The sequence below is a fragment of the Ursus americanus genome, chromosome 16 (assembly GCF_024610735.1).
Source record: "Ursus americanus isolate L20-20 chromosome 16, mUrsAme1.1.p, whole genome shotgun sequence".
In the NCBI taxonomy this organism is placed as follows: domain Eukaryota; kingdom Metazoa; phylum Chordata; class Mammalia; order Carnivora; family Ursidae; genus Ursus; species Ursus americanus.
The window spans coordinates 48,539,164-48,566,958 of NC_142142.1; the positions used below are offsets into that span (position 1 = coordinate 48,539,164).

The window sequence follows — 27,795 nt, forward strand, 5'->3', positions numbered from 1 at the left end:
AGGCTGGGTGACGGAGGGCACTTGTGGTGAGGAGCCCCGGGTGACGTGTGAAAGTGTCGAATCACCAAATTCTACACCCGAAACTAATATCACACTGGATGTTAACTAACTGGAATTAAAATTAAAAACTTATTTAAAAAAATCTGAAAAAGTCTGAGAAAAGCTCCAATTAAAAGAAAGAAAGAAAGAAAGAAATGACCTACGGGCCGCATGCATCTCGGCAGGGTCGCTGGGCCAGGCATGACTTCTAGATGTCATCTTCCATTGAGATGTGGGTGGCTCCGTGATACCCGCCCTAAAGAAGGAACTTTGGCAGCTCAAAGGTCTCGGGTTCAAATCTCAATCACACCACTTGATTGAGGCCAGCGAGGTAGCTGTGTAGTTTCGGTTTTCTCGTTTATGAAATGGGATCATTGAACAGGTTGTGTTGGGGATGAAAGGAGGCCCTGTAGGTGACAGACCTGGGACAATGCCTGGAAGTTGGCAAGGAGGCTTCAATAATCAGTAGCCACTCACTGCCTGTCGTCCCATCCAAACCCAACCAGACCCGCCTTTCTCCTTGAGGCCGGGAGAAACTCCACGGTCCCTGGGTGGGAAATCTCTCCTCTGAATCCCGGCCCGCAAATTACAAGGCTATTGGGCTTGTGTGACCCACTTAACAGCCCTCTGTCCCGTGGGCCTCGGCAGACACCTCACCTTTCGCCCCAGGGGCCCTTTGGCTCAGCAAAGCCTGCCCACCCGTGAAGACAGAGGTCCCCCACTTCCCCAGGAGAAGAAGGTGCGTCAGAAAGAAGCAGGCCGGCTTGTTGCTGAGCTGTGGAAAATAATTAAACCAGGGGAGAAAAAAAAACCCCACGGCCTTTAGAAATCAGGTTAGGTATGAATGTGCAGGGCGTGGCCCCCCGTATTATTAGCTGCTCTGCTGGCTCTGGGAGCCGGCCGCCTGCTCTCCCCAGGCCCGTTGCGTCAGGCTTGGGCCCGCTGCCCCTCCTCTCCTCTCCTCTCCGCCTCCTCCTCCTCCTTTCTCCTCCTCCTCCTCCTCCTTCTCCTCCTCTGCCTCCTCCTCCTCCTCCTCCCCCCTGTTCCCTATAGGTGTGTCTCTGGGCTCAGGCTACCTGACCCACTCCCCGAGGAGCCGCCAGCCCGAGAGGTCACCCACCTGCAGCCCCAGCAAGTCCCAAACACGCCAGCCAAGGGACCGGCCATGGAAGCCACAGATGCCTCCAGAAGCAATGGGGCCAGCCCGGAAGCCAGGGATGCCCGCAGCCCCCCGGGCCCCAACGGCACCCTGGAGAATGGGGCCAAGGCCGAAGGCCAAGATGCCAAGACCACCAACGGGCACGGCGGGGAGGCGGCCGAGGGCAAGAGCCTGGGTGGCGCCCTGAAGCCAGGGGAGGGCAAGAGCTCCCTGTTCTCGGGGAGCGAGTGGCGACGGCCCATCATCCAGTTTGTCGAGTCCGTGGACGACAAGGCCTCCAGCTACTTCAGCATGGACTCTGGGGACGGCAAGAGGTCCCCCTACGCCGGGCTCCAGCTGGGGGCTGGCAGGAAGCCGCCCCTCTCCTTCGCCGAGAAGGGGGAGCTGCGTAAGTCCATCTTCTCGGAGCCCCGAAAGCCCACGGTGTCCATAGTGGAGCCCGGGGAGGCCCGGCGGAACAGCTACCCCCGGGCCGACGGCGGCCTCCTCCTGCGCTCCAAGTCGGGCTCCGAGGAGGTCCTGTGTGACTCCTGCATCGGCAACAAGCAGAAGGCCGTCAAGTCCTGCCTGGTGTGCCAGGCCTCCTTCTGCGAGCTGCACCTCAAGCCCCACCTGGAGGGTGCCGCCTTCCGCGACCACCAGCTGCTCGAGCCCATCCGGGACTTCGAGGCCCGCAAGTGCCCCCTGCACGGCAAGACCATGGAGCTCTTCTGCCAGACGGACCAGACCTGCATCTGTTATCTCTGCATGTTCCAGGAGCACAAGAACCACAGCACGGTGACCGTGGAAGAGGCCAAGGCCGAGAAGGAGGTAACTTCTCTACGGGGGGCTCCCGGGCTTGGGGCCTTGAGTCTCCCCTGTCCATGGCTCTTTCAGAATCCACCTGTCGCCCCTCCACGCCCACAGGCTGGGGGTCAGAGGCCATTTCCCTAATCCCCCAAGGCCTCAGGAGACGGAGCACTGCCTCCAGGAGCACAGGGAGTGACTGGGGGCTGGACTGAGGTCGCAGGATAAGTTTAAGTCAGATCGGAGACTCCACTGGGGCTCAGCCCTGGGCTCTGTGCCTGGCTGCAATGTCTCTTCTTTTTTATTTTGTATTTTAGGGAGCGGGAATTCTTACCACCTGAACAGGACTGACTGCTGGGGCGGGGGTCATGGGTGGGGGGGCATCTGGGGGCCACTTAGATACTTTTTTTTTCTTTCCTGACTTCAGAGTCTGCATTTGCTGCGAGTGCAGTGGCGTCTTGCTGCTTATCCGATCCCCCCGGCCAGTCTCTGGACGTCCCCAACGGCCTCCTCTGTCCCCTTCGCTGGGCTCTGAGTGTTTTGTGTGTGTGTGGTTGCAGGTGCGCGAGCCTGTTGGCACACACTCGTGGGGGGGCTGCAGTCTGTGTGTGGCCGGGATGTACGTACGTGTGTGTTGTATACGCAGGTGGATATGTGGAGCATATGTTTGTATACGTGATACGCAAGTGCACTTGCATGACTGCCGTCTGCATGATCGTGCCTGGGCCTCCTTGGGGAGGGGCAGAGGCGTGTGGCGGCCTGTGAAAGTGCTGCACATGGAGAGAGGGTGTTCTGCGCCACAGGCTCGGCTGTGGTTGCTGCCCCTTGCCCCACAGATGCTGGGCCTTTTCTCCCGCAGCCGTCGCACAGCTCGGTCATGGGCGGCCCCCCTGCTGGGGTGAATCTCCTGGTGCTCAATGTGGGGGGGACTTGGCCTCCTTCGGCAGCTTCTCTCTACTGCTCCGAATGGGGCAGCTCCGGACCCCTCCCTGCCCAGCCTTCCTGACCTAGAGTGGGCTGATGACTCTTGGGCGGGGAGAGACAGGTTACAAATGGGAAAAGACTCAAAGATTGTTTTCAGAAGCCTTGTTGGGCCCAGGAAGGTGTTCCTAATTCCCCGACACCCCCACCCCAGCCTGGCTTCAAGCCTCAGGCTGGGAGACAGTGATGGGGCAGAGCCATGGAACCCATCCTTCGGGAGCTTCCTTGGGAAACCAAACCAGAACTGATGGGCAATCATCTTCACCCCTGCACCCCAAAAAACTGCAGAGCCTCAGACTGGGTTCCGGGAGACCCAAACGAGTTCCAGCCCTGGTTTTTGCCTCTAGTTAGCTGTCGAACCACAGACAAGTCCCTTCCATTCTTTCTGTCCTAGTTTCCCTATGTGTGACCCAAGGGGTTGGACTAGATTGGTGGTCTTCAAATTCCCCATGGAGTCCCAGGATTCTTGGAAATGTCAGGGACAAGGAGGGGAACACATTGGTGTGAAGAAGGCAGTGGCTTGAGGCGCCCACTTCCCCTGCAAGCAATATACACTCCTATTTATCGGTTTGGTTTTTTTTAAAGATTTTATTTATTTATTTATTTGACAGAGAGACACAGCCAGCAAGAGAGGGAACACAAGCAGGGGGAGTGGGAGAGGAAGAAGCAGGCACCCAGCGGAGCAGAGAGCCTGATGTGGGGCTCGATCCCAGGACCCTGGGATCACGCCCTGAGCCGAAGGCAGATGCTTAATGACTGAGTCACCCAGGCGCCCCCCTATTTATCTGTTTTATACATAGGGTTTGCCCGCAAATTGCATCTGAAACCAGAGTATCACCTAAGGAAAACCCAAGTGTCCCTGGAGGACTGAAGGGTCTTGGGCAGCCCTCTGTGGAGGCACCGGGAACTTGGAGTTCACCTTCCGGTGCCTGGGGCCGCCGTAGGACTCAGAGACAGAGCCCTCGCCCTTGAGGGCTCACGATGTAGGTCAGGAGGCAGAGCTCAGACGCACAAACAAGCCTGGGGAGCATCCGCCCAGTCACACAGAAGCAGCTCTAGGTCCACATCCAATCGCAGCGGGCGGGATGGCAGGCTGGCTGGAGTCCCCGCGACCTCCTCAGTCTCCTCCTTCACCTCGCAGGTGGGGACACAGGCCCCGGGGGAGGGAGGCACCTGTCCAAGCTCATAGAGGGGGAGGAAGATGTCCCCTAACTCTCTTCCAGTATTTGAGAGCAACTGAGGGGAAGGGCGCCCAGGAGATGGGATTCAGGATACGTGTGCTCTGCAGGGGATTTTGGGGGGAAATGTCTGATCCACTGGAATGACTTTAACGGTGGGAGCTTCAGACAGCGTGTATGTGTGTGTGTGTGTGTGTGTGCGTGCGCACGTGTGCGGGCGTGAGCGCCCTGGTGGCATAGGGGTGGGCACGGAGTGGTGCAGGGTGGCCAGCAGGCAGAGCTGGAGCACAGCTGTTTGTCCAGGCTTGGCTCTGCTGGAATGTCAGACGTGGGGGACGTTGGCACCGAGCAGGGTTAGTGGGTAGACTGGTGGAAATGAATAAGCGTGTCGATCCTGGCTTCCTCTGGAGGCATCCCTCGCAGACCCAAACCTCAGCCCACACACAGTTTTTTGCAAGGAGCCCCGTCTAGAACTTGTTCTGCAGGCCAGCTGGTGAAGGCCCGGGTGAGGTCATCTGAGACTGATCTCGAACGGTTGCACAAGGCTGCAGGTGACAGCCAGGGCCGTGGGTGCTTATCTCCTGGGTTTCGACTCTACCTGTAGCCTCTGAGCGGGGGCCGTGTTGGAGCAAAGGCCACTTGACATGAAAGCATGACCATCCTTCCTCTGGTGGACCTAAGGTCCATGCCGAATGTGCGAAGGGGCCCCACAGATGCCCGCTCCCCTGCCTCTGGACATTTCCCGGGCTGGATTAGGCTGATGAGATTGTCCCAGGTCCATGCCGAATGTGAGAAGGGGCCCCACAGATGTCCGCTCCCCTGCCTCTGGACATTTCCCGGGCTGGATTAGGCTGATGAGATTACAATGTACATCTCCATCCTTCTCTGTGTCTCGTGGCCCATCCTTCTGTCTATCCCAAGTCCCTCCTGCTGCGTCAGGTCAGGATGGATCCCGTTGGGGGCTGGGGGGGGCCCTGCTCTGGGACAGGGTGGGCAAGAAAAGAGAGGGGTGACCTCCGTGGGTACTGAGGGGAAGTAGTTTATCTTGTAAGCTGTTTAGACACAGAGTCAGGGGAGGAAAGTGACAGGCAGGTGGCAGGAGACATTCTAGTTTTTATGGAGTACCAGCTGTTTACCTGTTACTCCTGACAACAGTGCCGTAGGGCGTGGGCTACGCACCTATTTTAGAGATGAAGACATAGGCCCAAAGATGCCAAGAGGCTTCTCCAGAGTGCCAGCCCGGAGTGCCAGAGCCGGGATTCCGACTCCTCTGTTGTAGCTCTTATCTCTCCACCATTTTACACTCTGTTTTCACAGGATGGCGGCCTCTCCGGGGTGGGGGGGGGGTCCTGGAATCAGCTGGAGAATCAAGACACAGCTGCCTGACCCTCTCCCCAGGAGGTTCTCGTTCAGGGGGGTGAGGGCCTGGGATCTGTATTTTTAAGTCTCCCTTGGCGATGCTGATGTGTAACCACGTAGGGAATCAGGCATCTCATCCAACGTCACCAGGAGGACATCGAGGCCTGGTAAAGGTGGGGTGACTTTCTCGAGGGCCCACCGCCAGTCTGGAGACAGCCTGGGAGCTACTCTGTCTCCCCCATCCTGCCCCATCCCTGTGCCGACACCGGAGGAAGCAGAAGGGACTGTGAGCCCCCATCATGCAGACCAGTACTGGGCTATTTGACATCTGGGTGGAAACGGGGAAATCTCTCCAGCATTTCAGATTCTTATCCAGGTAATTACCATTTGTCTGAGAGTACAAATTTGGCAATTAACTGGCTCATTTGGCAAATATCAGAGCCAACGGCCCATGTGGTTAAATCAAGCCGTAGGAGGATCACAGCCTCTTCCTCCTTCCCTGGGGGCCGTGCGGGTAACCCATGTCTGGGGAGCACTCAGGTTCGTTGGCACCGGAAGGCCCATCGGACTGGGGCGCCACCCGCCGCTGTGCCATCACTCTGCTCTCAGGGAAAGCTCTGCTCCCCCAAGGCCGGAAGGATTTGCAGGCAGGGTGGCCTCCCGGTGCCCATCCCAGGCAGCAGGGCAAGAGGCAACCAGACAGGTGTGGGAGAAGGGAAGAAAGGAGGCATTTAGGGACAGGCCTGGGCAGGGTGGAGGGAAGGAACCGAGAGTAGGAGTAAGTGAGGAGGGAGGTGTAGACGGGGATGGAGGGGTGGGGAGCTGAGGCCCCATCAGATAGCAGGGGCTTTCGTCAGATTCCAAGGGAGGAAGGAGACGGAGAGAGAGCTGGGGCCTCAGGGGGCGAGAAGGAGGGTGTGGGGAGGAAAAAGGTGGTAAGGAAAGAGGCAGGGCGGCCAAACTGTACCATCTGTGGGTGGGGACCTAGGCAGGCTTAACGTAGCAGGAGTGAAGGGGAGGGACAGTGTCCTGGGGGATTCGGGGTTAAGAGACCACAGAATGAAATCTGAGTCCTGTTGTTACATCTTGGCCTTAACGGCTTTCTAGCTGTGAAAACTCAGGCAAAGTTCCTAACCTTTTGAGGCCTTAGTTTCTGCATCTGTAGAATGGGGTAACACCACTTGCAGGTGAAAAAAGAAAATGGCCGGCACTCAGTAGGTGCTCAGTAATACAGTGTCCTTCCTTCTTCTAGTTTTGTGGTGGAGCCCAGTATCTTGGAAACTTCCTATGTTATATTCTTTCCTACATCCCAGCTTTTCCGGCTTCATGCAGTCCTGTTAGCAGGGAAAAGTTGCCAAGAGCCACACAGAAGCTCGATACACCCCCAGGGGTCTCGCCCCATGCCCTCCTCCGAAGAGGGGGCCCTCATCCCAGAGGAGAGAAGGGACCATTGGTAGCCACGCAGAGCCCCCAGTCCAAGGCCCCTTCCCCGCTCCCACTGTGTCCTGCAAGTCTGGTCTTGCGAGGCCCCCTCCCAGCCTGTGTCCGACTTCCCCAGTGCCCCAAAGAAATAAGGAGCCGAGTCTGTCTTCCGCCCTGACTGAGTCTTCCGCCCACTGCTGCAGACAGGGTGTCTCTGCTTTTGACCCTGCCCTCACATGCTTCCAGATCAGCTGCCTGCCCCTCCTCCCCTCCTGGGTCACTGGCAAACTCCCCTGGCCCTCCTCGCCACACCTCAGCCAGCCCTGCTGCCCGCTTCCCTCCTTTTCTTCTGCAGCGTGGACCCCCAGGGTCTGATTCCCTGAGCTCTGCATTGTTCTAACCCCCTTCGTTTGTACTCCCTCTTGGCCGGTGAATCCGTGCTTGTCTGCTGAGACTTCCCACCTGCAGCCCCCGACCCAGCCTCATGCTCCCATGGCTCCTGGCAGGTACCCCAGCACCTCTGCTCACTCCACATGGCTCCTCTGGCCTTAGCCTTCTCTGGCCATGCCTTTCCCCACTGGCAAGTTCAGCCGACCCTCATCCCCCTCCCCTCCCTCTGCTCTGTTCTCCGCAGTGTCCTCCAGGCGTCAGTTCACGACCCAGGCCTCTGGGCCCGCACTTCTTCTCCCTGTGTCCTGACAGCGTGCACACTATCCCCGACCCAATACAGTGGCACCTGCCGTCCTCACCGCTGAACACCGCTGAGGCCTTACCTGACTACACCTGTACCCCGCCCCCGCTCACGTGTACCCCATTGGCCTGCTCGCCACACTGCCCCCTCTTCTCCATGCCTGGTGGGAGCGAGAGCATCCGGCACAGCTCCTAGCCCACGGACGGTGCCCCACACAACACGATGCTGGACCGCTGGCCGGGGCTCTCTCTGTGCCGCCACTTACTGAGAGCTTCACTTCCCTGCCCCCAACTCATCCCATGGCCTCTGGGGGGCAGTCCTCTTACTACATCCAGAGAAATAGAGCCACTGAGGCACAGAGAACTTAAGTCACTAGCAGAAGCCGCCTGCCTGGCCGTGGTGGTAACTGGATTCAATTGTTCGGACTCCCAGTCCCAAGTCTCGGTGGGCTCCCTCCTGGACCCCCCATGCTCCTCTATGGGAGGGCTGCCCTTTCCCCGTGCCCGCAGGCCCCAGGGGTGAGAGTGAATGCACTTTTGTTCTCTGCTTTCTGATCCATCAGGCCTTGTTCTGGGGGTGCTGAGGGAGGGGTGAGAAACCCAGGGACCCATGCCCCCCCCAACCGGGTCAGGAGGTGGTCAGCTGCAGTGGGGCGGCTTCCTGCTGTCCCCTTGACCTGGCGCCTTGTTCAGGAGGTCTCCTGGGATGGGCAAGGTGCCTGGCACAGACCCATCGTCCAGCCATTTGTCTCTTCCTTATGGCTCAGATCCTTCCAGGATCTTCGCTATGTCCTGGGCTCTCTGTCCTCAGCTCTCCACCTTCCCCAGCACTGTGTCTATCGGCACCTGGCTTTTCCAGAAACCAGGCCAAATCCCATCCTCATCTCCTTTCACTCCTTTCCTCCTGACAATCATTTTCCAACTCTGTTGATGGCATATTCCATGTAGCAGGATTTGCAGCCCTTTGCTGGTGGGGCAGATGCTTCTTGAGAACCTGGACACTCCTTTCCTGGAAAGCCCAGGAGTGTGGGCAGAGAGGGGGTATGGGGTGGGATCAGGGGCTTTTCTGTCCGGGAGCTGTACAGCTCTTGGCCTGGGTCTTCCTCATCTTCTCCACCAGCTCCCTGACCTTCGGGGCATGATTTCCAAGAAAGCCAGGGAAGCTCTCTCCACTACCAATCCACTTCCCTGGGTGTCTGCGGAGGGACCCCAGTCAGCACCCCGTCGGCCTGGTGGAGCCCTATGGAGGTGTGACACGTCTGTAGCCCACTCAGGACTCCTTGCCAACAGAGCTCACATTCCTAGTGGTTTGTGGCTTCCTCATCTTGACTTTTCTTGTGGATTCCTCAAAGAGATAGCTGGAGAAAGGCGTGGAACTCTGCTCAAAACCCAGGGTAGTGGAGAGACCGTGAGCACCCTGAGGCTTTCTTAGTCTTCCTGCCTGCGGGGTGGAGAGCACCCCCCAGTCTTTCCAAGCTGGAAAGTGCTTTGAGAGCCCTGGCAGGGGTCCCAGCAGAACAGAGAGATGTCTCTTGGCCTTAGCTTCATGCCTCCCCTTTTGTCTCTGTTGTAGCTGCTTTTCAGAGAAGGCCTCTCCCCAGCTGGAAGGAAAATACTATCCATACTTTCCGTATCCATTAGAGTTCAAGTCCCAAGGACTTGTCGGTCCTCTCCCCACCCCCACCCCCAGGCCCCAGCAGCCTGTGTCCTCCCCTGAGCGGGGATCTCTGGAATCTCCGTTTGTCTTCTCCCATCCTCCCTTCACTGCCCCACTCACTGTCAGCCCCCCTCCCCCAGGGACCCTGAACAGAAGTCCCTATCTTGCCCAAACTGCGCACTGCACTCCCTTTCCCATAAACAGGTTTATAGCTGTGCCTGTCCAGACGGAGTCCCTGCTGGTTGCAGCCTGGGCTCCTGCTTGCAACACAGGCCCCACGTCATGGCATAGAAACGCTGCACAGTTACTGCCACGGGACACTCCCTGGGCTGGGCCGCACTGAGCTGGGCTGGGTCCCCTTTCTCCCCAAAGCTTGAAGGAGGTAAGAGCTTCCTTCCCTCTCCCTAGTGGCCTCAGGTCCATTGAAAAGAGTGGGAACCCCATAAATGAACTAACCTTCCTGCTCACTTGGGTGGAGGGACCTGGCAGAGGGTTCAGTCCTTATAAAGGACCGGCTGGGATGCCGCGCCCCAGAGACCCAAGTTGACAGCAACATACATCCGACAGTTTGACTTGTTGCCAGATTCCTGATGACGGGCGTAGGGCCTGGCATCTCTGAGCTCCCAGTGACTGTTCGCAGAATGCAGGCTGAAGGGCTGAATGGGGAGCCCTGCCCAAGCTGGCTCCCTGGCTGGGCCCACTCCCGGATTCTCTGATGCTCTTCCCCCTCCTCCCCCAGACTTCTCTAACCCTGGCTCCTTCCCCGCAGACAGAGCTGTCACTGCAAAAGGAACAGCTACAGCTCAAGATCATCGAGATAGAGGACGAAGCTGAGAAGTGGCAGAAGGAGAAGGACCGCATCAAGGTGAGCCGCCCCTGGGCCTCGGCCTTGCTGTATGCCCACCCCGCCTGTTCTGCCTGGGAGAAGGCAGGCGTCAGCTCCTGCTCCAGGCCTCAGGTCCCCATTTATACCCCACACTTATTCCTTCTGGGTTCTCCCACCCCTCTGGCATCCCCACCGATTCCCCTTCTAAGTCGGGGCCAGGCATTCAGGTGGGATCTTGTCCGTCAGCTCATGCTCATTTGACACCATCCCAGCAAATAAAGGGATCAGCCTGTCTTCTGGCATGCCCTCCAGTGTGCTCCATTGTCTACTCTGTCCACCAGACCACCCAGCCACCAAATGCATGACGTTGTCCTTTCACTGGTCCCAGTATGGCTGGATACATGTCTGCCGTGGTTTGAGTAACTGCAAACCACAATCTGAAATCACCGACTCTTGACTCTGGCTACATAAACATTCTGTCAATTCACTTTCTGAATGATGTTGGGTTCTAGCTGAGGTTTCATTGAGCACCACCTGACTCATGGGGGATCTTCTGGGTCCATGGAGTCACCCAAGTTTGGAATGATGGCTCAAGTCAACCTACCCAGGGGAGGAGTCACAGACAGATAAAGAAGAGTGGGCTGTGAATGAACCTGACCATCTCTGTCAATAGATGGCATCCTTCAAAGATGCCTTTGAACGAGATCCTTAGCCAAACAGCCTTACTGGGTTGGGGCAGTAAAAATGCTCTGACTCTGGGTTGGGAACCGAAAGATACACCCCACTTGGGAAGTTTTTAAAATTCCTGAAGCCCTCCTTCCTCTCTCCTCTCACGCTGGACCCAGAGCTTCACCACCAGTGAGAAGGCGATCCTGGAGCAAAGCTTCCAGGACCTGGTGCGGGACTTGGAGAAGCAAAAGGAGGAAGTGAGGGCTGCACTGGAACAGCGGGAGCAGGATGCCGTGGACCAAGTGAAGGTGATCGTGGATGCTCTGGACGAGAGGGCCAAGGTGCTGCATGAGGACAAGCAGACCAGGGAGCAGATGCAAACCATCAGTGACTCAGTGCTGTTCCTTCAGGTACAGAGCAACTCCTCCACCATGCGATCCCTCGATCCTCACATCCACGTTCCCAGAACCCTCACCCAGCACCCACCAATCCATCACCCAGTTTTGTACCATCCCTCATCCATCCGTCCATCCATCCATCCATCCTTCCAAACTCCATTCCATCCGCCCATTTAATTTTTCCATCCAAGCCATTTCCCTACCTACTCTAAAGATGGCACGCAAATATCACCTTGTACCAACTTCATTTGATATGTACTAACAGTGCTCCAGGCTCAGTAGGAAAGAGTTCTGGGATTGATTAGTGAGGTATGCTTTGGGTGTGGGGCATGGTGTAGAAGTGCTGCCTATGTGTTATCCTTGACCTTATCTCTCTGTCTATTCATCCGCTCATCCTTCCAAGTGCTAGAGTGTTTTGGGTACCACTGCATGCCCAGGACTCTGGTAGGTGCTGCGAAGAACAGAGAAGTACAAGACGTGGTTTTCGCCCTCAAGGAGCTGCAATCCAGCTGGGAAGATAAGACATGTACAATTAGAGAGCAATATAGAAGAGTATGTAATTAAATGATAAAGCATGTGGTTCAGGAGATAAGTGCCTATGGAAGCCCTGGGAAGGGCAAGCGTGCTGGAGTAATCTAACACAGCTTTGTGGAGGAGGTGGAATTTGAACTGGGTCTTGAAGGCCCATAAAGTTTTGAGAAAGAGGAGGGACTCTCCAGTGAGGGGGGAAGGGAGGTGAGAAGCACAAAGTGCAGAAGCAGGCTGTGAGTGTAGTATGTAAAGGTAGCACCATGACTGACCCAGAACATTCTAGAAATACCTTGCATCTCCTTAGTGCTTTCACTCCCAAAGATGTCACAGCCTGTGTCACTCTCAGAAAGCCTGTGCGGTAGGATGATGTGTCCAGTTGTAGAGGCTCGGACCACGGACTCACATACCTGACTACTAGAGCTATCAGGGATGTTACCATCTGGAGCTTGGTCAGACCTTTCATTTTACAGAAGGAGACACATATGAGGACAAGTGGGGCTAGTTCGTAACAGAGCTGTGTCTAGAACCCACAAGGCTCCTAGCATTGACCCTTCCAGTTGGACTAAGAGCTCCCTGAGAGAAGTGTCCCCATAGCTACTAAAGACCTGGAAAGTTAATGGCTTCTTTCCTTCCTTGGTAGGAATTTGGTGCATTGATGAGCAATTACTCCCTCCCACCACCCCTGCCCACCTACCATGTTCTGCTGGAGGGGGAGGGCCTGGGACAGTCCCTTGGCAACTTCAAGGACGACCTGCTCAATGTGTGCATGCGCCATGTTGAGAAGATGTGCAAGGCAGACCTGAGCCGTAACTTCATCGAGAGGAACCACATGGAGAACGGTAGGTGTCCTCTGGGGGCCTGCCCCACGGCCACGGGCACTTTCCTTCCAGGCCGATCCCCACTGCCTGGGCTGGCATCTAGCCAGCCAGCCGCTCATTGCTCCAAACCACCCGTCCTCCCCAAGGTGTCGGGACTAGGATTCAGGGATTGTAACCCTCCGTTGGACGGGCTGCCAAGGTTATGCGGTGTTAGAAGGGCCCCCAAGGGCAGCGAGCATCTGGGCACCGGCTGCACGAATGCCTCCTCTCCGTGGGTCATGCATCAAACTCAGGGACTAATTTCATTCAGAGCTACATCTGATCACGGGGCCCGACCCAGCAGCCGTGTGGGTGCTGCCACTTGTAAGCGCCAGATGCTAACCTGGGGACTTTGCGGACTCCAGCAGACATGACCCAGAACCACATCATGCTGGGACGGAGACCTGGCCCATCACCATGGCCGCGCAGAGCGGTGTTGAGCCCGGGGCCTGGACCTGGCCTCAAGGTCTGGGCTGGGGACGATGGGACACATGTGTCTCCGTGATTCACTGGCTGCCCTGAAGTCAGCTTCTCTTCTGAGTCACGCTGTCCCCCACTGAGGCCAACTGAATCACCTCACCTAAAGCCTCCTCATCTGAGAAACGAATCCATTAAGTCTTTTCTCACCAGCCCAGCCCAGTCCCTTCAGGGCCCGAAGCCAGAGCACTTTCCCCCAAGGCCCCACCCGCTGGCCCAGGCCCAACACAGGGCTTTAAGGGCACTTGTGGCCACAAACACCCTAAGGAAGCAGACCCTGTCTTTCGTCTCCAGGCGGAGCATGGGATTCTTTGGGCATGAGGAAGGGATAATAGTGTGCAGATGTGCTGAGGTGTAGGGGGGCATCCATAGATCTTGGTGATGGTGACATCACACAGTGTCCCTGTGACACATGAGGGACATTCAGCCACACCTGAGGATCCATGAGCCACTGCAGCAAGACAGTCATTTGGCTTCAAGTGGCATTGGGATCCTGAAATCCTCCTTCTGCTGACAATGGTGATGACATGAGCAGTCGCGGCTGACAGTGACTGAGGACTCCTGGTGTGCTGGCTTTGCGTGAGCTCTTTCCTTACCGCGGCTTCCCTTCCCTGCAGGACGCACCGCATTTCACAGATGAGAAGGCTGAGGCTCAGAGAAGTAGCTTTTCAAAGGGCCCGCAGCTGAGTAGGGGATGTGGTTAGGATTCACACTCTGCCACTCGGCCTCCCTCCCGTGTCTTCCCATCCGAGGAGCTGCTGCGGTGGGTGGCCGTGCAGGGCGGTTGGGGGGTGTGATGAACACGGTCCCTGGGGTACAAACCCAGGGCTGGAGCCCCTCTGCTGAGGTCCGGCCAGACCGATGAGGACGGTTATGACGAGGCCAGGGCGGCCCGTGAGCCTTGCAGGGACCTCTGCCTGCCGCCCGTCCACTGTGCCATTTCTAGGTCACGATTGTGCTGGCCATGGCCTCTGAGCAGGTGTGGCCCTGTGCCCTGTGCAAAGTGTGCAGGGAGGTGCTGCCCAGAGCAGGATGGGCGCTGCTGATATCAGCGGCCCCGCACCTGTGCCTGGGGCCCTGGCCGCCATGTTGGTTTGTTGGTTGCTGCTGTGTTGTTGTTGGGAGTGTGTCTGACTATAGGATGAGGTGGGGGCGAATGGGAGGCCAGTGAGTCAGACCTCCTCTCCTCCTGGATGCCAACCTACCCATGAGACCAGGGACTCAGTCCTACCCCAAAGGCCCAGGACTGATCCCCATCATCCTGAGCTTGCAGGGCGGGCAGGGGGTAGGGAGCCCTCGGGGGAAGGTTGGGCCAACACCTGGGAAGACAGGTGTTTGTCGTGGAGTGCCCTATTGTGTGTCAGGCCCCTGCTAGGTACAGGTGATGGAGATGAAGGAGGAGGGCCTGAGCCACTCATTCCTCCTCTTGCCCAGGGGAGGGGGAGAGGGAAGGGCAGAGGGAATGTAGACGATGGGGAAGTAGCAAGCGGAAGGAATGGGGTGGGGGCTGGGAAGGCAAGCGTGGCACCACCGATTTGTCTGGGTTTGGGGGTAGACTGGTGGCTGGGGGTGGGTGGGAAGAGTCAGTGCCCCTCCCTCACAGCTCACTCCCCTCTGCATGCCTCTGCTCAGCCAGCTGGATCCCCAGCCATGGAGGCCGACCCTAGGATCCCCTTGGGCTGCCGACGGTGGCTGGGACAAAGTGAGGAAGTAGGGATGAGGGCCCACGGCGCAGCTCTGCCCTTATTGGCCATGCGACACTGGGCAAGCGGCTTCACTTACCTCCTGAGCCTCAGTTTCCTGGTCTGTCACGTGAGGATCTCCATTCCAGCCCCAGGGTCGGCATACACGACAAATAGGACAGGAACGTCGGTAGCACCTTGTAAACCGCGAAGTGCCATGCCTACGGTCTTACGAGGGTCAGTCCAAGAAAGCAGATGGCTCCCTGCAGACCTTGTCAGCTCCTAGCAGCTCGGGAGCAGAGCGGATGCTGGGCAGGGTGCTGCCTTCTCTGAGCCTGGAGAACCTCGTCTCTGCCTGGGACGGAGGGGTGTGGGCCGACTCAGCAGAGCCCAGGGCCGCCAGGGGCCCGCGTCTCCTCCCCTGCTGACCTCTGATGGCCGACCTCTGTCCCTCCCAGGGGCTGACCACCGCTACAACTATGCTAACAGCTATGCGAGCGAGTGGAGCGCGCCTGACACCATGAAGAGATACTCCATGTACCTCGCGCCCAAGGGTAAGAGAGAGCGTGCTGCCCTCAGGGCCGTGCACCGGGAGACTCAGCCGGTTCCACCTTGCAGAGCGACCCTCCCTGGGTTTGCCTGGGGAAGTCCGGGCACATACCTGCTGTCCTGGCGGAACCAAGTGCCCTCTTCCTCCCTCAGAAGCATCCAAGTTAGAGAGAAATTACCAGCACCCGCCCCTCCTGGCTCCCCTCCCCTCCGGTCCCTGCCTCTAGTCCGAACACATCCTTTGTCCCTTTCCTTCTAGAGGGTCTCCTGGCTGCTGTTCTCACCAGCAACCATCTGCCGGCCCGAGCTGTGTTCTGCTTCCGCTTGAGTTGTTGCCGTCCTGGGGGGGCTGATCCTCCAGAGCCATTCTGGTCCGCAAGGGCGGGAGACGGGCGGCTGGTCTACCTTTCCTCCCCGCTCCCTCCCAGCACACTGCCTGGCCCTTAGCCCTCCCTCTCTGGGCCCTGGACTTCCGGCCTGTGCCAGCCTGGGGGGAGGCAGAGACCAGAGCCTGCCTGTCTTCGCCCTGGGGAAGCCCGTTGCACTCTTTTGCACCAGCAACAAACCACAACAATGCCTGTTACATAAGGGTGGGTGTGCCAGGTGTGTCAGCTCTCAGATAGAGGGTGTGTGTGTGTGTGCATGCACGCGCATGGGGGTGGTCTTCAGAAGAGTGGGGGTGTGCGGAAAAGTGAGAAAGGAGACAGGGAGATGTGGGAAAGGAGCTGGGGACGGGGGAGCCCTCAGGCCTGCATGCTGATTCACACACCTCCGACACACACACACACACACCATGGGAAGGGCGTAGGGGATTTAGAGAGATGAGCTCAGCAGCAGGAACGTCTGTCACTCCACCCAATTTGAAAACAACACCTGGGCCCTGGCAGAGGCCTGGCGAGGCCCCTGGGCACCCCAGTCCCCCCTGCCCCACATTCCTGGTGTGGGCCAGGCCAGCCAGCCTGGCCCCTTCCCTTCCCAGGGCGCTGTCCTTGGGGTCCAGTCCTGTGAGCGGGTGAGCGGCACTAGCCAGCGTCCCCAGGGTCCCTCACCCGGGCCAGTCCTTCTGAGGACCCCGATGTGCATGGATCCCCTCAGCTGGCCCCTGCTCGGCTCCCCCAGCTCTGTAGGAGACTTAGGGGGGTGTGGGTTCCGTTGCAGGTTGTGGGGAGGAGAATAGATCAGCAATTGGGGTAGAAGGAGGAGCACAGACCTGCCAAGATGTTATCCTCAAGCCAGGACCTGCAGGCCTTGGGCAGGTCACTGCCCCCTCAGTACCCCCACCTGAGAGGAGAGAAATGCGGCTCGGATGCTAGGAAGTCTTTCAGCTTGTCCCTGAGTCAGGCGGTGACATTTGTAAGTAGAAAACAGGTTCATCCGGTGTCCCTGCCCTTGCACTGAAGACAGGAGGAAGGAGGAAATCTGCCCTCTGGGAGCTCCCAGGCTCAGTGTAGAGGCAAGGGAAGGGCCAGCGAGAGACAGCAAGGGGATCAGGACACAAGGCCACCCGAGGGCCACTGACACGAGGGCTCAGGCACGGTGGGCTCAGGCCGTGACGCTTCCCAGTGGAGGCTGGCTTCCAGGCCCCTGAAAGAGGGGCAGCGTGCTCAGTAAAGGGGCCTGGCCATGATGGATGGAGGGCAGCCAGGGGAGAGGAACCACAGGGCAGAGGCCGACAGAAGGACCCGCAGGTGCTCGGCCGGCCGGGCCAGAACTGGGAGCGGGGTGCTGGTTAGGTGGGAGGGGAGGCGCTGAGCGAAGGGCCCAGACCCATGTGGGTAGCATGTCTTCTCCATCTGTGAAGTGGGGGTATGGATCCCAGTCTGCCAGCTTCTCAAGATCGTTCTGAGAGGCTCCTGAGCAACGTGAGGTCCCGTCCCTGGAGGGGGAGCACCTGGGAGATGTTGGTGGCCACCGGCCATCATCACTGGTGAGCCCTCTCCTGGCCATGGGCCCGACGCCTGTGCCCCCCCATTGCTATGATCCTCCTTTGTAGCAGGCACCCCATCTCCCAGCTCCTGGGGTCTCCAGCACACAGGGACTGGCTCAGGAGGGAGGTGTTCACTTCTGCGGCCTTGGTGGCCCTCAGAGCCGCCCACGACCGCACGTCCCTATGCAGGCGGCTCCAGCTTTACACCCGAGGCTCTTGCGTACTCACCAGCAGGCTTCCTCTCACTGTTAAGTGTCCTGGTTGGAGGGCGACTGAAGCGGCTGCCTATCCTTAGTGGTGGAACCCGCGTCCTGGGACAGGCAGTGGGAGCAGTCTGGGGACAAGGAGTCCCGCGTAACCGGCCTCAGTCAGAAGCCACGGGCCTGCCTTGAAGCAGACCCAGCTTCTGCGACGACGGTCCCTCCTCATCTGCTTCACAGGTGGGGCCAGGACGTCGTACCAGCCGGGGTCCCCCAGCCGCCTCTCCAAGGAGACCAACCAGAAGAACTTCAACAATCTCTACGGCACCAAAGGTGAGAGAGTGACTCAGCGCGAGGGTGTGCAGGGCCCGTGGGGGACGCGCCGTGGGCCGGGGGGCTGGACTGTGCGAGGGGAATGTGGGGAGCTGGGATGGGCTAGAGGCCCAGAGACAGGCGGGGAGGAGTCCTACTGAGCTCGAAGTGTGTGTGTGTATGTGCGTGTGTGCGCATGCACGTGTGTGTGTGGTGTGTGTGCTCACGTGTGTGTGTGAGAGAGATGGTATGTTTGTGTGTGTGTGTGCATGTGTGTGTGTGTGATGGTGGGTGACATCATTAGTTAGGTTGCAGCAAGGCAGCCGGGCACCTGGGCGTCCCTGGAAATCCCTGAGTCCGTACGATCTTCTCCTCCCTGAAGGGTGAGTCAGGGAAACTGGAAGTGGGGGTTAGGTGTGGACGCTTCCCTTAGCGAGGGTCATGCCCCAAGGACCTGCAGAGGACCCAGGCCCTTTACTGATGGGTGCGTGTCTGCGTTGAGACATCATGGTGGTTAAAAGAGACTAGTGTAGCTGTAAACGGGCTGGGTGGCAGGACATGAAGCGGGGCCGTCCCTGGAGATCCAGGACATACCACTGCCACACCAGGTGAGGGACGTGCCCTTAAGACCCAGAAAAGGTGAGAGAGGAGCTGCCAAGCACAGACACCCCTCTGCCCAGTGCACCAAGGGCTCCCTTGTGCCAAGCGTAGGGCCACGCACTCGAAGAGCCCAGGTTTTTGGAAGCTCTGGGGTGCCAGCCAGCCATGTGCCAGGAGGGAGGGCCTGGGGCAGCTCCACCAGACATGGCCCCGGGAGGTCTGAGGAGGGGAGTGGGGGGCCTGTTCAGTGAGGACATGGGCCCTGAGAGATGGGAGGGTCAGGGGCACCCGTAGACAGGACAACGGCCAGGCCTCTGTGTCAGGGTAGGATTCCCACGGTTACTCCCACATGCACGGTAGACTGCGCGCGCCGGGAGAGCAGAGGCTCGGTCTGTCTGGCTCTCACTGCTGCAGTCCCAGGGCCCAGAAGGAGGGGCTCAGGGAGCACAAGTTGAAAAAGAGGGATGGACAAACGAGTGAATGAAAGGATGGGCCTCTGGCCCCTTGCAGCTCTGGGTGGATGGGCTCACTGGGGGCCATGCAGGAGAGCCCTCCCGAGGTCCCTGTGGCAGGGGCTCACAGTGGGGTGGGCAGGCAGCCCCAGCCACCTCTGACCACTGAGCCCCAATGTCAGGCCCCTGGCCTCCTGCAGGTGGCTGTGGGAGAGGACCACCAACCAGAACTGGGCCCTCTGCCACGGAGTGGGGGCTGTGCCGCTGGACTGCTGAGAGGGTGGGCCCGGGACAGGTGCGTCATCCATGGGGGGCTCTGAAGCCCCCAGACTCGGGTCCCCTCATGGGGTTCCTGCTGTTCCTTCTGCACCCTCCCTGCTGCCTCTTTCCTCTTGACTGCAGGGCTGTCCTTCCAAACGGACCCTCGTCAGCCTCTTCCACTTGGCAAACAGAATTTCAGGACTTGTACCAGCTGCCTCTGTCCCCAAGTTTTAGCATGTGTTTATATTTATTTATTTGTTCTTTCATTCACCCATCAACCACACAAAGAAATCTTCTAGGGACCAGGCTCCGCGCCAGGCGCTGGATATGATGCTGGGCCAGACAGGCATGTCCCCTGCCCCCAATTAAGCTTGCCATTATCAGCCAGGGGTTCAACAGGGGAGCAGAGTGACATGAGGCCCGGAGCTGAGGCCCACGCAGACTCGGGGACGATGACAGGGAAGCTGACAGCAGAAGACCCAACACATTTGTTAAGGACGTACCCGCACCGTGCCTCGGGCAAGAGAATAAGCCTGTGGTGTGGCAGGAGCTCAGAGGCAGCCCGCGTGGAGTGTGGGGTGTCAGAGAGGGGCTGAGGGAGGTGAAGCCAGGCAGTGGGGGTGGTGGCGAGGGTGAGGGCAGCAGCCCCCGAAAGCGCTCTGTGCTGGTTAAGGACTTGGTACCTGGGTCTGAGGGTAGTGGGCCTTCAGGTGGGGTGGGGACTGGTGGTCCTTGGTGGTTTAGGACAAGTTGGATGGTGGGAAGGATTGGCAGGAAGCATAAGCATGCAGGGGTGGGGGGCTGGGCGGACGCACAGAAATGGTCTGGTCCTGCCCACCGCCCCCCACGCCGGGCTGTGCAGTCTGACCCCTCTTGCCGCCCCGCCAGGTAACTACACCTCCAGGGTCTGGGAGTACTCCTCCACCATCCAGAGCTCTGACGACGGGCCTGCTGTCCAAGGCAGCTCCTCCTTCTCCCTGAAAGGTGAGCTCTCCCCACCCTGCCCTGCCTTTCCTGTCTCTCCCCAAGCTCTGCGCTGGCCCCCACTCCCTCCCTCAGCAGCTGCCCACCCCGTGGGGAACAGAGCCGGGCCTGAGAGCCGGGGAGCCGCCTCCATCCCTGTCTCAGCTGTCAGGGGAGGCTGGGCTGGGGCTTGTTTCAGCAAACACTGGTCCCTAACAACGAGCTGCATTGTCAGGGAGGGGGGGATGCCACACCCTCGACACCCCTGCAGTTGCTTCCATCAGACCTAACTTCTGAGTCCTCCTCCTGCAGAAAGTGTAACTTCTTCAGGCAGCGATGGCCGGCCTCTGTTGACTCTAGATTCTGTGGCCACGTAGCGGCCACCAACATCCTCCAAAGAGCGTCCTGTCAGGCGCTCTTTTAGAAACACAGGACTAGATCATCTCTAAAGCCTCCCAGTCTGACCCCGCTCCCCAGACCAGGCTGAGCTGGCCAGGCCCCTCATGTCTCTTCTGAAAGGCCCTAGGGACAGCCCAGTGGGCTGTGGTGTAAGCCAGTCTGTCTTCTGACACCCGAGACATCTGGCCTGGAAGCAAGGATACCAGGCTGGCTGGGGTCAGGGAGAGGGAGGAGAAAGGGCCGGGCAGGCCTGCAAACAGTGGCCTTGGAAGGCGGCCTTATCATTCAGCTGTCCCTTCCAGGCTGGAATCCCAACCTATCTCTGGGGCAGGGATTCTTGGAAGGACCAGCTCAACTTGCTCAGCTTAGAAGATGAATATGACTGGAGGGTCCCAGCCTGTAACACCCCTGGGGATGTCCTCTCCCCAAGCCAGGCCTGGGAAACTCTGGCACATGCCTTGATCTGTCTGGCTCCCAGCAGACCCTCCCTGTTCTCTGGTCAAGCCTAGATCAAAGGCTACGAGTCAGGGAAGAGGGTGTGATTTGGAGCTTTCACGCTCCCCAGTTTCACCCCACAGGCTTGTAGTGCCCCCTCACTTCCCAGCAAAGGCCTTGCCTTAGGAGAGCCCCTCCTCAAATACACCGAGCCCCAGAGAACTAGCCCAGGAACACGTGTGGTCATCAGATCACCTGGGAACGGCCTTGGATGGGGGCTTCTGGGTAGGGACCTGCCTGTGTAAGCAGAAGTCCACCTGTGAGGATGGCCCCCACCTGTTCCTACCCCAGCAGCCCTGGAGGGAGGCAGAGCGCATGCTCAAGGCTCCCTGGCTAGGGCTGCCAGCATAGCGGTGCCCCGGGGTGAGGTGTGACTCCCTCTGGCCCCTTCTGGGACCAGGCTGTGCTGCTAATGCCTCTCTCTCTCCCAGCAGGCGCTGGGAAAGCCCCCTATCAGTTCACCACCTTGGGACAGGCCACCACAGAGTTTTCCAAACCACTGGACGGCAGTGGGCGGTTTAAAAATAATCCTGGTACCTGCCTGTCTTCCCTCCCCTTCTTTCACCCACAGCAGGGCAGATGGGACATCCTCTGGGGCTCTCTGCCACTTCTAGGGTGTCCTGGTCCTCCTCCCCAGAGTTGCTGGAAGAGGGATGCATCCTCCCCCTCCCCAGCACCATCCCTAGCTCACCTTTCCCCTGGACTTCTGTCTGCTGCACAAGGCTGGTCTTCTGGACCACACCCCTGCCCCCATCCCCATCCTTACCTCTCTTGTGCGTGGCTGGCATGAGTTTTTCTTTCTGGGAACTGAGGATTGAGATCTGAATTCCCCCTCTCTCCATCTCCCATTCAGGACCTGTGGAACCCTCTCTTTCCAAGGCTGCCCCCCACCCCCAGATGTAGGGAGAGACATGGGTTCTCTGCTCCATCTGCACCCTCCTGTTAAATGCAAACGGAGGGAAGGGTCAGCCTGGCCGGCAGCCTGGCAGTGCTGAGCTGGTTTCTGGGACTGACCAGCTCATTCTCTCTTAGAGCAGCCAGAATGGGGCTCCGGGCTGTCCCAGCCGAGGACAGACCCTATTTATTTCTCGAGCTTCTCCTGTCGGGGTCATAGTCCGTTCCTTCCCAGGCCCTGAGGCTTGCCCCTGCAGGCCCATGGCTGAGGCTGAGGGTGCTTTCCAGAGTTCTGTGGCCCAAGCTCCTTACAGATCCCACTGGGCTGAGGGGGAGTAGGGCAGGTGGGAGGACCGGGCCCAAACAGGGCCCATGTGCTCCGGGCCCCGTGGGCTTGCTGTCTTAACCGTGGACCTTAGCCACATGGCAAATGACTGCCTGTCCCTGGGCCCAGCTCCTGTTCCTGGAACAGGCGAGAGGCCCTGGAACTGGGCAGGAGGAACACGAGGCTGGGTTTCGGCATCCAGTGAAACCTGGGTTCACATCCTGACTGCCGCTTCCTGGCGGTGCCGCTCAGGGCAAACTGCTCCCAGAAACGGGGTGAGGGTTAACGAGAAGACCTGTGCGAAGTCCTGCACGGTGGTGAAGGGGAATCACTGTCCACACAGCACGGACCATCAGAAAGGGCGCCTCCTGGTGGAAACCCTGGCCGGTTGTGCTCTTGGGAAGGGGCGGGGTCAGTGGTGTGAACCTTCAGGGCATGGGGTGGGGTGGGGGGGGCGGGGGGGGAATCCTTGCACTGTAATGTGGTCCTGATCCTGACCTGGATTTGGGGGCAACAGTCCCCGGCTGCCTGGCCCAGCCTACCTGGCCTGTTCCTCCTCTCTCTGCCTGGGTGACTCCTCCCTCTGGCCAGCCTCCCCAGGATTTTCCGCAGTGCCCACCCCCAGCTGCTGCACTTGGTAGTGGGCTGGCTGGAGCTTGGTGGTCACTTTGGAGATGGTACCCGTGCTGCTGTGGCCCCGGAGGCCCCGACGGCCAGCCGTGCTCCCTCCGACCACCACCTCCTGTCTCTGCAGGCTATCCTTCCCTCATCAGGAGCCAGAGCCCCAAGGCCCAGCCCCAGACTTGGAAATCTGGCAAGCAGACTTTGCTGGTGAGTGAGGGGCTGTCCTGACAACCTGTCTGGGCATAGGCATGTCCAGAATGAGCACTGAACGGGGCTCCCAGGGGCAGCTGGTCATCGATCACCCAGAGGAGGTGCTGGGAGGATATGACCTCTCTGGGCCATGGGACAGAGGGAGTGGGCAGCAGTGGCCTGAATTCTTGCATTCGGCAAAGGGTAGTAGAGACCCAGGGCTAACAGGCCGTGGCTCTGGGTAAGCATGTACTTTCTGGGCCTCAGTTTTCTAATCTATAAAATGGGCAGCCCTGATTCTTTCATTTGGCAAATGGTTGCTGGCTGTCTGTGCTTGCTGAATGAGGACTTTGTCCTCATCAGCTCCAGGAGTGTGAAATTCTCAGTCCGAGGGACAGACGTCCTAGTAATAACCATTCCCCAGCTCTGACAGCACAGAGGCCGTCGGGGTGATAGCGTGGCGAGGCAGAGGCTGTAAAGTCAGGAATAGAGATATTTAGGGGTTCAATGGCTAATGCCCCTGAACCGGGAACTGAAGAGCCACACAGGAGGGAAGCGTGGCCTTGGGGTCCAGCCAGCTCAGGGGACCCTAGGTGAGCCGGAATCCCTCTTTGAGACTGTGTTTCTGCAGATTTTAGAATGCAGTACTGAGATGCGGTGGTCCCTAATACCCTTCAGACCTGACCCCTCCCCAGGACCTCCGTGAGCAGGGCCTTCCTTCCCGGGTTGGGCCTCCACCTCCCTGAATGCTTCTTTCTTAGAGCTGAGGGAGTCAGCCAGCTGCCCTGGGATATGGGTGGCAGCAGGGGCTCGGCTGGGGAGAGGGGCTGGTGTCCTCAGCTCCCTGCTGTCTTTGCAATTGGAGGTCAGAGCATGGGGAGGTGATTTGCTCTGGGCCACGGCAACTGGGGCTGGTTTAATTGGAGAGAATCTTTAATTTGCTGGCGATGGGAGTTAAGTGATCGTGTGTGTAATTTGGAGCTGGGCCCAGGGGCATTGCAACAGCAGGACTGCAAAAAGCAGATATGGGGAGGAAAAAAGAGGGGCTTTGTTCCTGGACTCAGTCCTTGCCCTCCCTACCACACACTCTTCCACCTCCCAGGGCCTGGGTCCCAGCAGAGAAAGCTCATTACCATCTTGAGACCCTTGCTTGGCAGGGCAGGGTTCCGATGTCCGCAGCTGGCACGCAGCACAGGAGGAACGGAGGCAGGTGCTAGCACATGCAAGAGGCTGTCTTGGGAGTCAGGATGCCTGGGGTGTGGCCCTCGCCCTCCGACCCACTTGCTGTGTGACCTCCTGTGAGCCATTGTTTCTTTGTTGCAGTTCCCCCAACTGTAACAGGAGTTGGGTGGCCTGGGTGATTCTACAGCCCGTCCAGCTCTGACATGCTATGACCCTGAACCAGGGAGGGGACAGGGGCAGTCTAGGGAGTTGGGGAGAGCACCCTGCCCCGAGGCCGCGGAGCTCTGTTCCTGCCCGCCTACCACTCCAGGCTCTTCATGGGACAGCGCCATTCACTGACCTGTGATCCACTTTATTGACCCAGCCTTCCAGAAAGAAAGGCTTGAGCCATTTCTATGTCTATTATTGACTACTGTAGGGTCCAAGCCCTGTTCTGCCCCCGAGCAGCTCTGCGGCTCTGGCTAAGTCTCTCTCCTTCCTGGGTGCCTCTGTCTCCGGCATCTGTTTCATAAGTGGTTTAACCAGGGTCTGAGCTAAGGACTCAGCCGCCGCATTCCACAGGCCCCCCCCCCCCAGCCCTGCTCTGGGCCAGACGTAGGCAAGGAGCGACGAGCAGATACAAGTTTCCGGGCAGGCAAGGTTGAAGGCAGGGGCTGGACACATCCTTGGTGTCTCCTACTGGCATCAATAGAATGTGAGTGGGGTTCTGTCTCTGACCCGCTCAGGGACAAAGCCACTTCCAGAGCCCCACGGAGGGCTGAGGGTGCTCGCGCAGGCTAAGCAGCAGCTAACCCGGCCTCCTTGTTGCTGGAGGGAGTTTTCTCACGGCACCGAGGAGCTGACTAGGAGCTCAGGGGGATGCCACACCGAGCTGGTGGGAAGGTTGTTGCTGGCTCCGTGCTGAGGCCAATCCCTGAGTGAGGGGCCAGGATGAGAGGGGCGAAGGCGCTGAGGTTGGGGAGCACACCTCTGTGTCGGACTGGGCAGTTCTTCGCCTTCTCTGCGCCCTCTCTGTCAGGGGACTCGTGCAGAGAGACCCGAAGCGAATGCTCGAAACCCTTGAGACTCAAGGAGTAATGCGGAGATGTGGATGGGCTGTGGGGGCTGGGGGGAAGCTCTGGAGCTAGACTGCCAGGGCTCGAATCCCAGCTCCCCTATGCACCAGCTGGGTGGCCTTGGGCAAGTTGCTTAGCCTCTCTGTGCCTTGGTTTTTTCATCTATGAAATGGGCATGATGATAGTTACCCACTTAGTAGGGAGGCTGTAAAAACTCCATGAGCCCTTCCATACAAAGCACTCATAACAGCAAGGCTAAGAGCAAGGCACAGTCCTGGAGAGGTGAGAACGCTTCTTGAATGGGAGCTATGGTGCTGCTGGGGCGGGGAGGGGGGCTCCTAGGCCACGGAGAAGAGGTGTGATGAGGGGCCAAGGTTCATGCTCACTGACCGACTGGCAGGAGTGAACTCCAAGTAGGATATGAACCCCAAGACTCTGTTAATATTGGGTAGATGGAGACTGCGGGTTGGGCCACGGGCCCCTAGGACCTGCCACGGGCTTCAGAGGACTGCTGCTTCCCCGGGGACAGGTGAAGCTGGGGTGGGTCTGGCTGGTAGGCTCTGCTGCCATCTGCCCTCCCTAACTATTCTTGTTTCTCTCCCCCTCCGACAGTCTCACTACCGGCCCTTCTATGTCAACAAAGGCAATGGGATGGGGTCCAATGAGGCCCCGTGAGTTCCAGACAGGCAGCACCGAGGCCCTGCCACCCCTGCCCTCGCCGGCTGATCCTGCTGCTCTCTACTATGCTCGTCTGGGTGGAAGGGGGCCACCCCCTCCTCCCCCCCTGTCAGCCAGGCCCCATCCAGGCCCCTCTCCAGCTTTGGGACTTCTAATGGTCACCATCTTTCCTGTGCTCAGAGGCCACTATCGCAGGGGTGGGAGATAGGTGGGCTTCTCTCCCTAACCCACCACCCTCCTCTTGGATGGGGTTGTCGGGGCCCACATGGGGGCAGCCCACCTCTCCTGACCATGCCCCTGCTGCCTTGAGGCCTGTTGGCCGTTTCTCTCCAAGGCTCCTTCCCCGTGATGTGGTCTGGATGCTTGGCCAGGAGAGTTGCCCATCTCCTTCCCCCCAGCCCGGCCCCGTCAGGAGACTGGCCCTGAGTGCCCAGCCTGGCCGTGGAGGGGAAGCTCTCAGTGCCTCGGCGTCATCCCGACCTTTTCGGGCGTCACCATAACCACACAGAGTCCGAGGCCCCGGGAGATGGGCTCTCCTGGCTGCGAGGATGGTCTTAGCCAAGACAGGTCCTTCTTCTACCTGCTGAGATAAGCAATCCCTCAACATGATATAATCCAGCCATGAAAATAGTTCCTGGCCCAGCTGCCCAAGGACATGCCATTTCCCTATGGAATCCTGGTCGTCCTGTCGTTCTGTGTCCTCCCTGGCAACGGCAAGTGAGCAGGCCGGGGACGGTGTGTGTCACGGCTGGTCACTTGCAATTTCCAGGTAACTGCTGCTGTTATTTCTAAGGGTGGCTTACCCACCGGCCCCCACCCTCACCCACTGCCCCCATCAGTCTTCCTCCTCCCTCTGACTACCTTCCATATCGCATGCTATCATGGGGCTCAGGGCCTAGAGAGGGACCAAAGTAGAAGCAGCAAGGTGGGGCCCTTCCTCCTTTCACCATCCCTCCCGAGGGCCCCGGGGGCTGGGGTGGGGGGCCAGCTGGCGGGGGTGGGGTGGGGAGGGGGACATTCAGTTTGGGCTTTCCCCTCCTGAATAAACCATTGATCACCGACTTCTTTTGTATTGAACAAACATGTCTCAAGGGTCCCCAGAGGGACTGGCGGCAGCTCCTCTGAACTCTTTCCCACCCCTGATTAGTGTGGGGTCATCTTTCCTCTTTCCTCCAGAAGACGTGGCTCCTTCAAGTCTCTCTCTCACCCCATCAGAGCCCCTGGGGTGCAGTGCAGGAGACTGGACCTTTATCAGGTGTGCCTCGGCTAACAGTGAACCGAACGGAGGATGGGGAGGGTTAGGGCACCCTGGGGTACGTTGAATACCCTTAGGGTTGTGAGTGCTCAGACCACCCCCGTCCAGTTCCTGGCAGGGAGCAGGACCCCAGAAGTGGTTGTGCACGGGCTGAGTGGGGATGTCCCTTGAGCACCGTGCTCCCCCCTCACTCCCCACCAGTTCCACTACCATTGGAGCTGTGATTAGAAAGCAATTGGGGGAATCCTTTCTTGCATTTCTTGAGAATGCCTCCCTCTGCAGCATGAATGAAAACATCGGACCATGGCAGGCCCCGAGTGGCTCAGGGATGGGAGTGAAAGGGAGGGGGGATGTCTCTCCCTGGAACAGGAGAGAAAGAAGAGTAGCAAGACTGTTTCCATTCTTGTTCCTCTCAGTCCCAGCCAAGTCCTGGTCCATGCTCCACTGTGTCTGGGCCCCACCCTGGGCTTTAGGCAATTCCAGGCATGCTGTGGGTAGCGCCTGGCAGATGGGAGACGACCCTCCAGGGTCTGGGGTCTGGGCTGGGGGAAGAGGGAGGCAGAACTGGGGCTCAGCAGGGAGCCCTAGCCAGGTAGTTTTCTTCCTGGGAGTTCTCTTCCTGGCTCAGTCACTTTGGGCTGTGTGATCTGAGCCAGCTGCTTGCCCTTTCTGGGCCTGACCTTCCCCATCAACAGAAAGAGGTAGTGTTTTCACTGGATCATTC

General features: G+C 58.7%; 1 protein-coding gene across 1 annotated transcript; it reads left to right on the forward strand.

Moving 5' to 3' along the window:
* The first annotated feature begins 1,143 nt into the window (after positions 1–1,143).
* TRIM29 (tripartite motif containing 29) lies at positions 1,144–26,767 on the forward strand. The gene is made up of 9 exons (XM_045797533.2): positions 1,144–2,008; positions 10,041–10,136; positions 10,943–11,176; positions 12,336–12,534; positions 15,170–15,265; positions 17,628–17,720; positions 19,901–19,996; positions 22,843–22,919; positions 25,751–26,767. Exons 1-9 carry the CDS (start codon positions 1,205–1,207, stop codon positions 25,811–25,813), a joined length of 1,758 nt encoding a protein of 585 aa, XP_045653489.1. The 5' UTR covers positions 1,144–1,204; the 3' UTR covers positions 25,814–26,767.
* Positions 26,768–27,795: the final 1,028 nt, after the last annotated feature.

What these genes read in the sequence shown, in the direction of transcription:
- TRIM29 (XM_045797533.2), top strand. Translation starts at nt 1,205, where the DNA reads ATGGAAGCCACAGATGCCTCCAGAAGCAATGGGGCCAGCCCGGAAGCC. An exon ending in AGGCCAAGGCCGAGAAGGAG is followed by an intron (nt 2,009 to 10,040) that starts GTAACTTCTCTA and finishes CCTTCCCCGCAG; the next exon opens with ACAGAGCTGTCACTGCAAAA. An exon ending in GAGGAACCACATGGAGAACG is followed by an intron (nt 12,535 to 15,169) that starts GTAGGTGTCCTC and finishes TGTCCCTCCCAG; the next exon opens with GGGCTGACCACCGCTACAAC.